Here is a 15,325-nt window from a genome sequence, read left to right on the forward strand (position 1 = left end):
GGGGGGGGGGGGGGGGGGGCGCGATGAAGATCGGTCAAGAGGGCAGAATTGGAGAGCGCCAGAGATCTCAGAGAGCAAGTAAAAGGGTACAGAGGTAAGTAGGGGATTAAGCCTTCAGGATTTGAGCAAAAGAATGTGAAATTGAGCCATTTGTATGTGAGACTTGATGTAAGTCTCATAAACAAAGCCTTGATTGTCTCAGTGACTAGGGTCATTGCAGCTTTCTGCCCCTTCACCAGCACCAACCCACAGGCATGCACTGTCGTCCATACAGTACCAAAAGCACAATTAGAGAGGTTTAAAAAGCAGTGGCACTGCGCTTGCAGTATCTCCACCATGCCATGGGGGGGCATACATGTACTTCTTATAGCATCTAGAGGCGAGCCACCAGCTGTCCCGCCAGTCAGGCCAGTGATCGGCTGTCTTAGGTGTTAGTGAAAGTGGCGATAAAAATAACACATGGGAGTTTGAGCTGCATTTAAAATGTTCTGAACAAATTTCAAAAACCTGTGGTTGTGCCGTAGCTGCGATGTTTGCTCCACTCCCAGTGTCCTCGTGGAACCACACATTACAACTAATTCAGCAGTGACTAAAATGAAGGGGGTGAAAGCAGTACAACAGTGCTTCAAATGGCCCTGCGCCATCGGTTCACAGTCAATTGGGACCAGAGCTGTCGAGCCTGACGAGTGACCACGGCCTGTGTTGATTTAACAGCAATTGTGGCACGTGGCCCTCTTGGAAGATAAACACAGCCCCGCATGGGTGTGCAGTCTGCCGCAGACCATAAATCACAGTTTTCCCCCAGTGAGTGGAAACTGTCATCTCAGAAGGTGGCAGAAAATCCAGGTGGCTTAGTATTTGATATCCAGCCACCTTCAAACAGCATGAGGGGTGATGCTAAAATAATGCAGAACGTCTGTATTGCCAACCCAAATAAAGGCAGGTTTCAATCTGCTGAGAATTATATATTTTTTAATTTAAGCGGCTCGTAGGGCAAAAAATCCTGAATGTTAATGTTGGTTCTCATTATTAATTTTATTCTTGATAAGTTTAAAGCAAAGTTCAGCCTTTTTCCCAAACCAGTCCGAAGTGTGTAGGATTTAATCCCACCAGTCAAAATACTCCACATCGTTCAATGCTTGGCACATTGCTGGGAGAACTGAGGTAGCCTCTGTGATGGTCTGCTGGTTTCAGATTTTGCTAACGATGCCCTGGGTTCCTCTTGTCCAGTCCACTGCCAGAGAGGTCTGTGTAGTTTGAGTGAACTTTTTCAAACTCTCCTCATGCTAATTCTGAGCAGTAAGCCCAGTTTTGGCGAGGAGTGTTAAACCCAACAGGGTATGAACTCTAACTGTGACCTTGAACTCACTTCCTGATGCCCCCTCATCTCGCTTCCTCCTGCTCTGAAGGCACAGGCACTCAAAGCTATAAGCTTACAGCATCAGCAAAACTTGGAGATTTAAGCTCCATAAAGGAGAAGAATTTATAATCTGACGCCAGCCACAAGCTGCATGGGTGAGATGAGTGAATTTTGTAACTTAACTTGATAATTGGAGACAGTGGTTTCAGGTAGGATGTTTCTGATGGTGGAGGGAAATGACAGAGCTTCAAATTGTACAGTGCCTATTTGCTGTGGTGTTGTCTGATATATGCCCCACGCTGTCATCCTGAGCAATTTATATCTTGTCCTCTGCCAATGGCTAATAGATTTTGCTGGCTTTGGCCACAGTTTACCCTTTACTGTGGCATTAGCTGCTACATGCCCTTCATTGTGATCTTGACTGTATACTCCGCAATCATATCAACTGTATATCCCTTTCTGTCCCAATGGATAAAAATGATCCTTACTGTAACATTGATTAATGTAAACCTCTTACTACAACATTGACTGATACATACCCCTCACATTAATATAAACTCTCTAATTGTGCTGGTTTATATACCCCTGGGGATAGGCTGCAACTGCCTGATTTAGACTCCTCATGACCAGAACGCCTTTATATACCATCCCCTCGGTCACAGATTATAGATGGCTCCGCAATGCAGCAACATCGTGAGCGTGTTCTGTACCTCCGAATTGTGTGTTAACTCCTGGATCTGTTTGAGTATTCATTGATCGGTGAATTTTGTCTCTCTTGCTTTATCTCTCCCCTTCCCCCTCTCTGTCCATGTGCAGAGTTCTGGCTGGGAGGTAGGCTGCATGCACTCAGTGTGGATTTGATTGCTCGTACGATGATGGTGCTTTTTGCATGCCATGGCTGTATCACGTGAGGAGATGATGTACACTGGGACTGGGAAATATCTCCTCTTCCAACTAACTCCCAGGTGCAGACTTCGGGAAGTTGCTTCAGGCAGCCATCGGATTGTCCAGGGTGGGAGGGAGGGATGAAAGCTTGATTAATTTCTCATGGGTTTTTTATTTGCACCATTGTCCATTATTTTTTTCATTCTCTGCGTTTCCTTCCTATTACACCATTTCCTGGTTGAGATCAGTAAGCAGGCTGCATACCTCACTCCACTTGGTATTTTAAGAAATTGTGACTACACTTTCTGACCTCATGCTGATTTATCATTGATGTTCAGTTCCTATTGCCAAACACTTCCCAGTTCTTCCCTGATGTTGCCTAGACAGTGAGGGTGGGCTGTACAAAGTCAGCCTGACACTTTCCTCAGTTACCACCCATGCGCACGTGGATTAGGGAGCAGGGCTCAAAACTTTAGCTAATTTTGTCTATTCTAAATGTCAAGGCCCCTTGATGAAATTCCAGTGTAGATTAGTTAACTCAGGACAGGCTGGGATTACTAACCAGGCAGTTTCTGGTCGATATCATTCAGCCACTCAATAGTTTCACACTTCGAGCTATTTCTCAATATCAAGCTTTAGTTTATGACTAGGAGACACACGAGTAGATATCGAAAGAAAAGACTGAACACTGCCCCAAGAGGGCTGAGCCTCGCCCTGAGATGTTTGCACTTGGGTTTCTCCTGATGGGTGAGTTTCACCCACTTTCGGCGGAGGTAGGACTATCTGCAGCTTGGGAAAGAGAAAGGGTGTCCCTCTTCGCAATGCTGACCCAGGAGCAGTATTGATGGTGGGTTAAAGACATTTGCATTCAGGCGCCCTTCTCTTCAGACTAGAAAGGGTAGGTAGAATGCTCAGGTCTTTGAGGATCAGTTGTGGTCGGAAATTCCCGGTCTACAGAGGGAATCTCGGATGTTCAAATTGTCTTGACAAAGGTTTTTGCCAGGGGAAATCGCCAGGATTCCCAGGGAGTGCCTCAGTGTTCTTTAATGAACTGCTAAATCCAAAGGGCTGCCTGAAGAGTGCTTTAAGTTAATATCACTTTGCTTGATAGTTCCATGGTCACCCTGTTTTGCTGACTGACTGATGTTCCCCAGTGTGATCACATCATTCATAACACTGACATTCAAGTCATGTTATAACCGAATAATTCCCATCAAGCCCTGCCCATCTTGTGGCTCACACAGCCATTACTGCTTGTGTTTGCAGCGTACCTGCTAACACATCTGCTGGCTCCTTCCCATAAACCACGGCGGGAGTGGGAAGGGGCAGTCAGTGTGTGGGTTGCTCCTTTCCTGTGTTTCCGACGAACCTGCGCAGAGACAGCAGACCAAATTTTGACTTGGGTCATTCACCAAAAAGAATGTGGGAGGGGGGCTGGGTGGAAATTGAACTCCCGATTGATTTAAAACGTGGAGTAATGTTCTTCTGGATCCAAACCAACCGCAAGATGTGTTGGAAAAGGTTGCTGCCTGATTGTGGCTGTGTGGGACTGTGGGCAGGTAAGCTGTTAGCCCTTGGGTCACAAAGCACCTTAACTAGCTTGCATCCAGATGCCGAGTGTGTGCTGCCTGCAGGAAGCGGTGGTTTATTAAGGCAAGCCAGCAGGTTTTATGACTGTGTTGAGGAGAAAATTTTAAAGCACGAGGAAGGATGCCGGGTGCTTTAATGAAGTCACTGTTCCCGGTCCTGGTATAGGGGCTGCTGGAAAATGGTTTCCTTGACAGTGCATGGCTCATATTGAGTCTGTGGGCCATGTAGTCAGGGATGTGCTCGCTTTTACCGTTCATTTTGATTGTGGTGTTTAGATTGCATCTTTTTTTTTGTGCTTTTCACTCAGTGGTCAATTAGGAATGTAGACATGTTTGAAATTTGATAGCTCTAAGTAATTTCACTGTGGTGCCTTGCGGTGGTGGGCGTTTGTCATCCAGCAGCCCTTTGCCTTGGTAACCTCCTCCCTAGTATGTTGCCACATGAAAAGGAGATTCTGAAATGGCGAAAACTGCAGAAGTGAACATGGTGGATTTTCAGACTGGGAGCCTGACTGAAACTTTGAGCTCACCTGACACCATGAGACTGGTTTCCCTCTAACCGCAGGGCTGCAGTCTGCAATCGTCCTCTGCAGAGTTGGTTCAGAACCCTTTGCAGAGATGCCAGTGCTTTGTGATATAACCGGGCTCCATACTGTGTTCTACTGACCATAACACGGGACAATTCTTCAACCAAAATTGCGCCACGCATTTGTTAAGGGGAGGGCTGTGGGCGGGGTTCCCTGTGACAACCCCTGTGGTGAAACTGCTGCTGCCAGTCGGAAGCGTACAATCCGAGCTTGGAATACTAACTCTGAAGGGTGAATTCCATCTTCTTGCCCTTCCTAAACTTTAGAGAACAATGCCTATTTACTGTTCAGTAGGGACTTGGTTATCTGGTCAGCCAGCATGTATTAAATTGGGGCAGTGACATATTTGGGACGGAAGGAGGGAAATGAAACTACATGAGGTAGTAGGCGTTATCATTGCAGTGTTGATGGTTGGCCACACACTTTCCATTCTGGCAGCAGCACTTTGCACCTTGGTGTCTCAGGAGGCCACGTGTGTGTATAATGGTGATTGATGTACGGTCTATCAGTTGATGATTCTCTCTGTGTGCTCTCTCCTTTATTCCGCTTGATGCTGATCATACTGCCCCCCTCACTCCACCCTGCGGTAAGTTGCTTTGTTTTTTAAATCGACTGTGATTTCGCAATTTGTACTGAAAACTGCTTAAAATCAATTAACGGCTAAATGTTCGGTCAATCGCCTCTTGCTTCAAGTTTCAATTCTCAGAAATTTCTTCAATTTTCCAAATGCACTCTAAGGATCTGCTATCTGAATGGGAATCTGTGCATGACGTATCAATTTTCGATCAAGTAAAATTCAGGGATGGATTTTGAGAAGGAAGGAGATAGGGTTTATAATCATCTTGAAAAGAACAAGTTGATTAGCGATACTCAACACGGTTTTGTGAAGGGTAGGTCATGCCTCACAAACCTTATTGAGTTTTTTGAGAAGGTGACCAAACAGGTGGATGAGGGTAAATCGGTTGATGTGGTGTATATGGATTTCAGTAAGGCGTTTGATAAGGTTCCCCACGGTAGGCTATTGCAGAAAATACGGAAGGATGGAGGTGGCTAGCACGAGGGGACATAGCCTTAAATTGAGGGGTAATAGATATAGGACAGAGGTCAGAGGTGGGTTTTTTACGCAAAGAGTGGTGAGGCCGTGGAATGCCCTACCTGCAACAGTAGTGAACTCGCCAACATTGAGGGCATTTAAAAGTTTATTGGATAAGCATATGGATGATAAGGGCATAGTGTAGGTTAGATGGCCTTTAGTTTTTTTCCATGTTGGTGCAACATCGAGGGCCGAAGGGCCTGTACTGCGCTCTATCGTTCTATGTTCTATGGGATTGAAGGAGATTTAGCGGTTTGGATCAGTAATTGGCTAGCTGAAAGAAGACAGAGGGCGGTGGTTGATGGCAAATGTTCATCCTGGAGTTCAGTTACTAGTGGTGTACCGCAAGGATCTGTTTTGGGCCACTGCTGTTTGTCATTTTTATAAATGACCTGGAAGAGGGTGTAGAAGGATGTGTTAGTAAATTTGCAGATGACACGAAGGTCGGTGGAGTTGTGGATAGTGCTGAAGGATGTTACAGAGGGACATAGATAAGCTGCAGAGCTGGGCTGAGAGGTGGCAGATGAAGTTTAATGCGGAAAAGTGTGAGGTGGTTCACTTTGGAAGGAGTAACAGGAATGCAGAGTACTGGGCTAATGGCAAGATTCTTGGTAGTGTAGATGAACAGAGAGATCTCGGCATCCAGGTACATAAATCCCTGAAAGTTGCCACCCAGGTTAATAGGGCTGTTAAGAAGCCATATGGTGTGCTAGCCTTTATCAGTAGGGGGATTGAGTTTCAGAGCCACGAGGTCATGCTGCAGCTGAACAAAACTCTGGTGCGGCCGCACCTGGAGTACTGCGTGCAGTTCTGGTCACCACATTATAGGAAGGATGTGGAAGCTTTGGAAAGGGTTCAGAGGAGATTTACTAGGATGTTGCCTGGTATGGAGGGAAGGTCTTACGAGGAAAGGCTCAGGGACTTGAGGTTGTTTTCGTTAGAGAGGAGAAGGCTGAGAGGTGACTTAATAGAGACATATAAGATAGTCAGAGGGTCAGATAGGGTGGACAGTGAGAGTTTTTTTTCCTCATCATGGTGATGTCCAACACGAGGGGACATAGCTTTAAATTGAGGGGTGGTAGATATAGGACAGATGTCAGAGGCAGTTTCTTTACTCAGAGAGTAGTAGGGGTGTGGAACGCCCTGCCTGCAACAGTAGTAGACTCGCCAAATTTAAGGGCATTTAAGTGGTCACTGGATAGACATATGGATGAAAATGGAATAGTGTAGGTCAGATAGGCTTCAGATGGTTTCACCGGTCGGCGCAACATCGAGGGCCGAAGGGCCCGTACTGCGCTGTAATGTTCTAATGTTCTATGTTCTAATGCATTAAATGCTGGCCTCTCAGTTTCAGCGATTGCTAACCGCTACAACATGTCACTCCTGCCCACTAGGCAGGCAGTCAGTCAGGCTGGCTGCCAGCCGGGAACTGGGCCAAAATGATTCAGATGAGCCCTTGCCATTAAGATTATCTATCTGGGCCTCCACATCCCAGCCTTGGCAGTCTGGTCTCCCTGTTAATATCACAGTTTAAAGCTGGCCTAACCGTTCACCATTTGCTTTCTGCCCGGTGACTGGATTTCCCTTTATCCCGTGGAGGGTTAATATTTGCTGCATGTGCTCTGGCTGTGCCAGGTTGTGTGATAGATATTCCTTGATTAATTGCATGGGGCACTGGCATGCCTTTGACTGTTTCCTGGCAGTTGTCGCCACGTTTACATCAGAAATGATTTTCTGGAAGGAAAGTGGAGTGTGAAATGTGGGCTCCAATTCAGACTTGCAGAGTGACTGAACTGAGCTTAGCCAGCTTCAGTCTAGCCACACCAGAAAGGCAATATTGCACAAGAGGCCAGAGAGGCTGGTGTGGAAATTTTAAAAATATCACACCTTCTGAAGGGGGCTTAGTTGTGATCCCAACAGGTTAAAAGTATTTGTGGGGCAACAAATTAACCTGAGGAAAGGCAATTTAACAAGGAAGGGAAAGAAACAATATTGGTCTTCAACCAATATCTGCTGGTTAGCCAAACAAAACTCTTCAAGGAAGCTGTAGTCTTTAGCCCTTACAAGACTGCCTGACCAAATAATTAATAGGCACATCTTTAAATGCACGACTCTGTAGCTAGGTTTGTAAAAAAAAAAGATTGAGAGAGTGAAGGGTAGGTGGAGGATTGAACAAGTCACTGCTCTGTTTGTTAACATTCTGTCCCCTCCACTTTGCACAGGCCTCAAAGAGGATGTTTGGGACTTATTTTCGAGTGGGATTTTATGGTTGTAAATTTGGAGATTTGGACGAGCAGGAGTTTGTTTACAAGGAGCCCTCGATCACCAAGCTGGCCGAGATTTCATACCGACTTGAGGTGAGCAAATTTGGCAAATCAATAAGCTTCGTAGACCTTTTCAGAACCTCAGAACTCCCAAAGGGCAGTGGAATCAATGAAGTAATTTTCAAGTGTAGTCAGTCGCTGTTGTAATGTAGGCAATGTGGCGGCCAATGTGCGCACAGCAAACAATAATGTGATAATGGCAGGGCATTCCGTTCAGTGATAAAAGCAAATTACTGCAGGTGCTGAAATCTGAAACAAAGTTAACATGCTGGAAAATCTCAGCAGGTCCGGCAGCACGGTGGCGCAGTGGGCTAGCACTGCGGCCTCACGGTGCCGAGGTCCCAGGTTAGATCCCGGCTCTGGGTCACTGTCCGTGTGGAGTTTGCACATTCTCCCCGTGTTTGCGTGGGTTTCAACCCCTCAGCCCACAGATGTGGAGGGTAGGTGAATTGGCCACGCTAAATTACCCCTTAATTGGAAAAAGAGAATTGGGTATTCTAAATTTATATTTTAAAAAAGGGCAACCTGGAATAGATGGCCCTGGTGGGGTTGGAGGGGGGGTGAGGTGGGGAGGGGGAAGATGGTGGTGAGGGAAAAACAAGATGGAAAGTGGATGGCAAATTGAATCAATAGAAGAAATGGAAATAAATAATAGAATTAAAAATGGGTGACGGTAAGGAGAGAGTTCACAGTCTGAAGTTGTTGAACTCAATGTTAAGTCCTGAAGGCTGTAACGTGCCTTATCGGAAGATGAGATGCCGTTCCTCCAGTTTGCGTTGGGCTTCACTGGAACATCGCAGCAGGCCGAGGACGGACATGTGGACATATTTCTATTTCCAGTTCTCTCGAGTATTGGGTGTTCCTCTCTGGTGTGAGACTTGAACGCATGACCGAGTGACTCAGACATGGCTGACATCTAATTCTAACAGCCGTGTGACTCTGGGACTTTAAAATGTTAACTATAGTACCTTTGATGAATATTGTATGTACATTGGGCATGATATAACAGTACCGTGACTCCACATCCCGCAGAAAGGGCTGATAGCCACTGATGGTAGGATGCAACAGCATATTGATTGATTGTAAAGGAGTGCAGTCGGCTGCTGCAAATAGTGCGGTAATGGACTTATAACAGCATCATCCGGTAGATTGTTAATTGTTTCTGGAGCTTAACAATGATTCTGTACCTTGCTCTCCCTAACTCGTACTGTTCTGCTTTGTGGCAGGAATTCTACCAAGACCAGTTTGGTGAAGAGGCTGCTGAGATTATTAAAGATTCCAATCCGGTTGACAAAGCTAAACTAGACCCTAACAAGGTAATAATGGCAATCTCAGTAGTATATTCCATATTGCTGGAAACTACTCGCCCTTGAAACCTGACCAACTGATGTAAAAAAAATATATTTTGGGATGTGGGCATCGTTGGGCTGGGCCAGCATTTGTTGCCCATCCCTAATTGCCCTTTAACTGAGTGGCTGGCTCGGCCATTGCAATTGGGGGGGGGAGTTAAGAGTTAACTGCATCACGGGGCAGCACAGCAGCACAAGTGATTAGCACAGTTGCCTCACGGCGCCGAGGTCCCAGAATCGATCCCAGCTCTGGGTCACTGTCTGTGTGGAGTTTGCACATTATTCCCGTGTTTGCGTGGGTTCCACCCCCACAACACAAAAGGTATGCAGGGTAGGTGGCTTGGCCACGCTAAATTGCCCCTTAATTGGAAAAATTAATTGGATACTCTTTTTTTAAAATAAGAGTCAACTGCATCACTGTGTGGGTCTGGAATCACGTGTAGGCCAGACCGGTTAAGGACGGCAGATTTCCTTCCCTCAAGGACTTTAGTGAACCAGATGGGTTTTTACGACAATCGACAATAATTTCAACATTAGACTTTTAATTCCAGATTTGAAAAAATATTAATTTAGAGTACCCATTTCTTTCTATTTCCAATGAAGTGGCAATTTAGCATGGCCAATCCACCTACCCCACGCATCTTTTTTGGGTTGTGGGGGTGAGATCCACGCAGACAAGGGGAGATTGTGCAAACTCCACATGGACCCAGGGCTGGGATCGAACCCGGGTCCTCTGCATTGTGAGGCAACAGTGCTAACCACTTTGCCACCTTGTCGCCCTAATTCCAGATCTTTTATTGGATTCAAATTTCATCATCCGCCGTGGTGGGATTCGAACCCAGGACCCTAGAGCATTAGTCCAGGTCTCTGGATTACTAGCCCAGTGACAATTCCAGTGTGCCACCGCCTCCCCTAATACCCATGCACTCAATTCAGTCTTGCAGTGCACAGCAGTGGAGTGACCATTGTCTGCCTTTATACTGCTGGTCAAGGAGGGGGGCTTTTGGTGTCATCTTCAGGTGCTCCATGTGGTACGTAGCCCTGTCAGGTGCAGCAGAAAACACCCTCCGCTCTGATTTAACAGTATGCCTTTGTTCCAAACACTAAAGAGTTCCTGGACTGTTCCAATCTGAAGCTTCTCATGCCCGCTATTTGTGGCCTCTGCTTGAAATTGCTAATTCCGCCCCTAAAAGGGGAGAGTCTACCATGGTGGACGCACACGTCCTGGGGTCTGAGTTAAGATTTCTCGAGCTCATTTTACCCTGGGTCCTTGGAGACAGTGAACAGAAGAGATTTGCACTATTATCAGTCTGGGCTTCATTCAAGTCCATGACCCAGAGTTGAAACGCCAATGCACTGCCGCAGCTCCTATGCTCTGCTATTAACGTTGATATATTCATTATTTAGTTATTCTAAAAGGGGGGCAGCTCTTGCACTGATGTGCACTCCCAAGAATTGCATTGGCTTTTGTCTGGCTAGAAATTTCACAGTGGCACACACCCGCATAAGGAAACAAAATTAACAGAAAATAAACAAAAATTGCCAGTTAAACCCTTTTGATTGAATGTCACAACCCGTTAGGTGAAGAACCAGCAAATCTTAAATTGGTTATAAGCAATAAAAGATGAACATTGGAGAAGTTATTCAAGCTGGAGGAACACAATGCGCCAGGCTTTGATGGGATACAGCCTAAAGGCAGAGGCTGCAGAAATTATATTTCAGGCTTCGATTGAGGGTGAAAATAGGATGCAGGACAGGGGAGTGGTCACTTTTGAAAAAGGGCGACAGCTATCCTAAGTAATTATAGTTTGCTTGCCATCTGTGGCAAGGAAGATCTTTAATTAAAATGACTAACTATCCAGATGAAGAGAAAATAATTGGACGCAACCCACGTAGGTTTCAGAAAAAGAAGTTACGCTTGGCCTGTCTTATAGTCCTTTAGGCTGTGATGGATATGCTGGTTGTTGTGTTCTGAAAACACTCTGACTGAACTAGCGGGGAAGATTTAAGGGGTTCGGAAGTAGGGAAAGGGTAACAAACTGGGTCTAAAACTGTCTTGACAGTCGGAAATTGGAGTTAAGAGCCGCTTCTGAGTGGTTGGAAGTGGGTAGTGCCCACTATTCTGTGCCTGCATCTATTCATGGTGCACAGCTGTGACTGGGATATAGATCTAGAGGGGCAACGCTAAATTTGGAAACGGTTTGTCGTGCTGAGGTTCAAAAGGAGCTGCAACATTGATAAGTAAACGTGAAGTGATGCATGTTTGGCAGAAAAATGCAGGTACGTTGAATGGGAAAAGGCCTAGTCATGTGGGAGAGGAGAGGAATTTGGGGGTTCAAGCTCGCAAGGTATTAAAGGCAACACCTCAAAGTAAGCACGGTCAATTTGAAAAGCAAACTAATGTGTGCGGCTTAGAATATGGAAGTTGAGATGTAACAAACCTGTATAAAACCTTAGTACATTCACAGTTGGGAGAACTGGCAGCAGCGCTAGGCTCCACAATACATGTACCGACATACCCCTCAAAGCACTTTACAGCCAATAAGTACAATGTAGCCAGTGTCGCGACACAGGAAACGTGCCAGTCAATTTGAACAAAGAACAGAGAAACGTATAGCACAGGAACAGGCCCGCCAAGCCCGAGCTGACCATGCTGCCCGACTACACTTCAATCTTCTACACTTCCTGGGTCCGTATCCCTCTATTCCCATCCTATTCATGTATTTGTCAAGATGCCCCTTAAATGTCACTAACGTCCCTGCTTCCACCACCTCCTCCGGCCGCGAGTTCCAGGCATCCACTACCCTCTGTGTAACAAAAAAAAACTTGCCTCGTACATCTACTCTAAACCTTGCCCCTCACACCGTAAACCTATGCCCCCTAGTAATTGACCCCTCTACCCTGCGGAAAAGCCTCTGACTATCCACTCTGTCTATGCCCCTCATAATTTTGTAGACCTCTATCAGGTCGCCCCTCAACCTCTGTCGTTCCAGTGAAAACAAACCGAGTTTATTCAACTGCTCCTCATAGCTAATGACCTTACCAGGCAACATCCTGGTAAATCTCTTCTGCACCCTCTCTAAAGCCTCCACATCCTTCTGGTAGTATGGCGACCAGAATTGAACACTATACTCCAAGTGTGGCCTAACTAAGGTTCTATACAGCTGCAACATGACTTGCCAATTCTTATACTCAATGCCCCGGCCAATGAAGGCAAGCATGCCGTTTGCCTTCTTGACTACCTTCTCCACCTGTGTTGCCCCTTTCAGTGACCTGTGGACCTGTACACCTAGATCTCTCTGACTGTCAATACACTTGAGGGTTCTACCATTCACTGTATATTCCCTACCTGCATTAGACCTTCCAAAATGCATTACCTCACATTTGTTCGGATTAAACTCCATCTGCCATCTCTCCGCCCAAGTCTCCAAACGATCTATATCCTGCTGTATCCTCTGACAGCCCTCATCGCTATCCGCAATTCCACCAACCTTTGTGTCGTCTGCAAACTTACTAATCAGACCAGTTACATTTTCCTCCAAATCATTTATATATACTACGAACAGCAAAGGTCCCAGCACTGATCCCTGCGGAACACCATTAGTCACAGCCCTCCAATCAGAAAAGCACCCTTCCATTGCTACTCTCTGCCTTCTATGACCTAGCCAGTTCTGTATCCACCTTGCCAGCTCACCACTGATTCCGTGTGACTTCACCTTTTGTACTAGTCTACCATGAGGGACCTTGTCAAAGGCCTTACTGAAGTCCATATAGACAACATCCACTGCCCTACCTGCATCAGTCATCTTTGTGACCGCTTCGAAAAACTCTATCAAGTTAGTGAGACACGACCTCCCCTTCACAAAACCATGCTGCCTCTCACTAATACGTCCATTTGCTTCCAAATGGGAGTAGATCCTGTCTCGAAGAATTCTCTCCAGTAATTTCCCTGCACCCAGCAAACCCTCATATTCAGCCATGTGATAATGGCCAGATGGTATGTTTCTCTTGGTGATGTTGATTGAGGGAAGACTATTGCCCAGGATTCTGCTGTCCTTTACAGTAATGCATGAAATCTTTCACATCCATTCGAGCAGGCCGTTGGGGGCCTCAGTTTAATGCGTCTCATCCGGAAGACAGCATCTCTGACAGAGCAGCACTCTCTCAGTAATGCACTGGAATATCAACCTTGGATTTGTTTGGTGCTCAAGCCCTGGAGTGGACATGAACCCAGAACCTTGTGATGCAGAGATAAGTGCCACCAACACGGCCACCCTCACATCTGCACAAGACCTTATCAAGAGCACAGTTAGCGACGCGGATGCAGTTTTGGACTCCACGTTGCAGGAAGAATGTTAAAGGCAATAGAAAGGATACAGTGCGGATTCACTTGGCCACCTCCTCCTATTGGAAAATAGAAAATACAAAAAGATTTGAAAAACTGAGCAGGTCTTTATTAGAAAGTTACAGGTTGGTTTTACAGAGGCATTCAAAATTAATGAAGGGACAGGAGGTAGATCGGAGCAGATTGTGTCCAGTTGTTGCAAGGCCCAGAGTAAGGGGAAATGGATGCAACATTAAATAGTAAAGATTTCGAACAGAGAGCATAAGAAACATTTTTCTGAATAGGATTGTGAGATTGTGGAACTCTGTATCAGAGTTAGTGATTGAGCAGAGACTGGGAAATGGGATAGGGGAACAGGGTGAGCACACCGGATTAGGATATTACTTGGCTAGAAGATTGATATCAATACAAACTGATGGGGCAACCAACTTGTTAACATATTGTATTTTCTGTGCTGACCTGGGCTCTTTTCTATCTAATCCTTTAACCTACTGAGTTTGGAAGTGCTCTGAAGAGCCACATTTGTCTTTTTCAGGCAAACATACAGATCACATACGTTGAGCCCTTCTTCGACACCTACGAGATGAAGGACCGAATCACTTACTTTGACAAGAACTATAACCTGCGCTGCTTCATGTACTGCACGCCCTTTACATTAGATGGCCGCGCTCATGGAGACCTGCACGAGCAGTACAAACGCAAGACAATCCTCACAACCTCGCACGCTTTCCCCTACATCAAAACTAGGATCAATGTCATCAACAAGGAAGAGGTATGGGCCCTGTACCAGGGTGTCACTGCATACCACGAGTGTTGTCAAATAATTAAGGACAGTATGGGGTGGGAGGGAAGGTGGAAGTTTGATCTCATTTTGATGAAGCATATCTGTTAATCCACGGAGTGTTTACCCTATCCGTTAACTAGCTATAGTTTTAAATTCTCCTCATCATTACTTGAATAAAGCAGTTAATCCTCAATGAAGTCTTTGTGTTTGCCGTGCTATCTCCATGTTTGACTGAGTGTTAGGTTCCAAACAATTTTGTAGCCTTGTGTAAGGCAAGTGCTGTTCCTCACCAGAATGAGATCATATTGTGGTAGTCACCACTGTTGTATATATACATATAATATATATATATCACATATGAGGTTTATTACGGTAAGGCTCCTGTGCTACAGGTATGGGGGTAGATCCCTGCCTGCTGGCTCCGCCCAGTAGGCGGAGTATAAATGTGTGGACTCTCCGAGCTGCAGCCATTTCGGCTGCAGGAGGCTACACATCTCTGCTTAATAAAGCCTCGATTACACTCCCGTCTCGTCGTAATTGATCGTGCATCACATATCTTCACCGAGTTTCTTCAAGTTGAATTTGAACCCATATCCCAGAGGTGAAAGTTTAAAAAATATATATATATTTAGAGTACACAATTCTTTTTTTTTTCCCAATTAAGGGGAAATTTAGTGTGTCCAATCCACCTAACCTGCACATCTTTGGGTTGTGGGGGTGAGACCCACGGGGACACGGGGAGTATGTGCAAATGCCATACAGACAGTGACCCAGGGCCGGTATCGAACCCGGATCCTCAGCGCCGTGAGGCAGCAGTGCTAACCACTGCCCCACCCTGCCACCCACCCAGAGGTCAAAGCTTAATCAATGTCCCCCTGCATTTCTTTGATTCTTCGTTTTTTAAAGCTCACTAGAAGAATTGCCACAAAACAATTAGGTCCGTAAGTGACAAATTGGGCCCAAAACAAAAACCTTGCATTTATATAAAGCCTTTCATGACCATGGACGA

General features: G+C 45.8%; 1 protein-coding gene across 8 annotated transcripts in view; it reads left to right on the top strand.

Annotated features, from left to right (window-relative positions):
* The window catches only part of LOC119957052 (dedicator of cytokinesis protein 7-like), a 179,182-nt gene that overhangs the window by 153,095 nt on the left and 10,762 nt on the right, over window positions 1-15,325 (top strand). For 7 of the 8 annotated variants that reach the window (XM_038784661.1, XM_038784662.1, XM_038784665.1 and 4 more), the window contains 4 exons: window positions 2,177-2,191; window positions 7,746-7,871; window positions 9,065-9,154; window positions 14,068-14,304. In XM_038784661.1, coding sequence (XP_038640589.1) covers window positions 2,177-2,191; window positions 7,746-7,871; window positions 9,065-9,154; window positions 14,068-14,304 — 468 coding nt within the window. The remainder of the gene's footprint in view (window positions 1-2,176; window positions 2,192-7,745; window positions 7,872-9,064; window positions 9,155-14,067; window positions 14,305-15,325) is intronic. The other variant, XM_038784663.1, reaches the window with a different exon arrangement.

Source organism: Scyliorhinus canicula, chromosome 25, assembly GCF_902713615.1.
Source record: "Scyliorhinus canicula chromosome 25, sScyCan1.1, whole genome shotgun sequence".
NCBI classification, from domain to species: domain Eukaryota; kingdom Metazoa; phylum Chordata; class Chondrichthyes; order Carcharhiniformes; family Scyliorhinidae; genus Scyliorhinus; species Scyliorhinus canicula.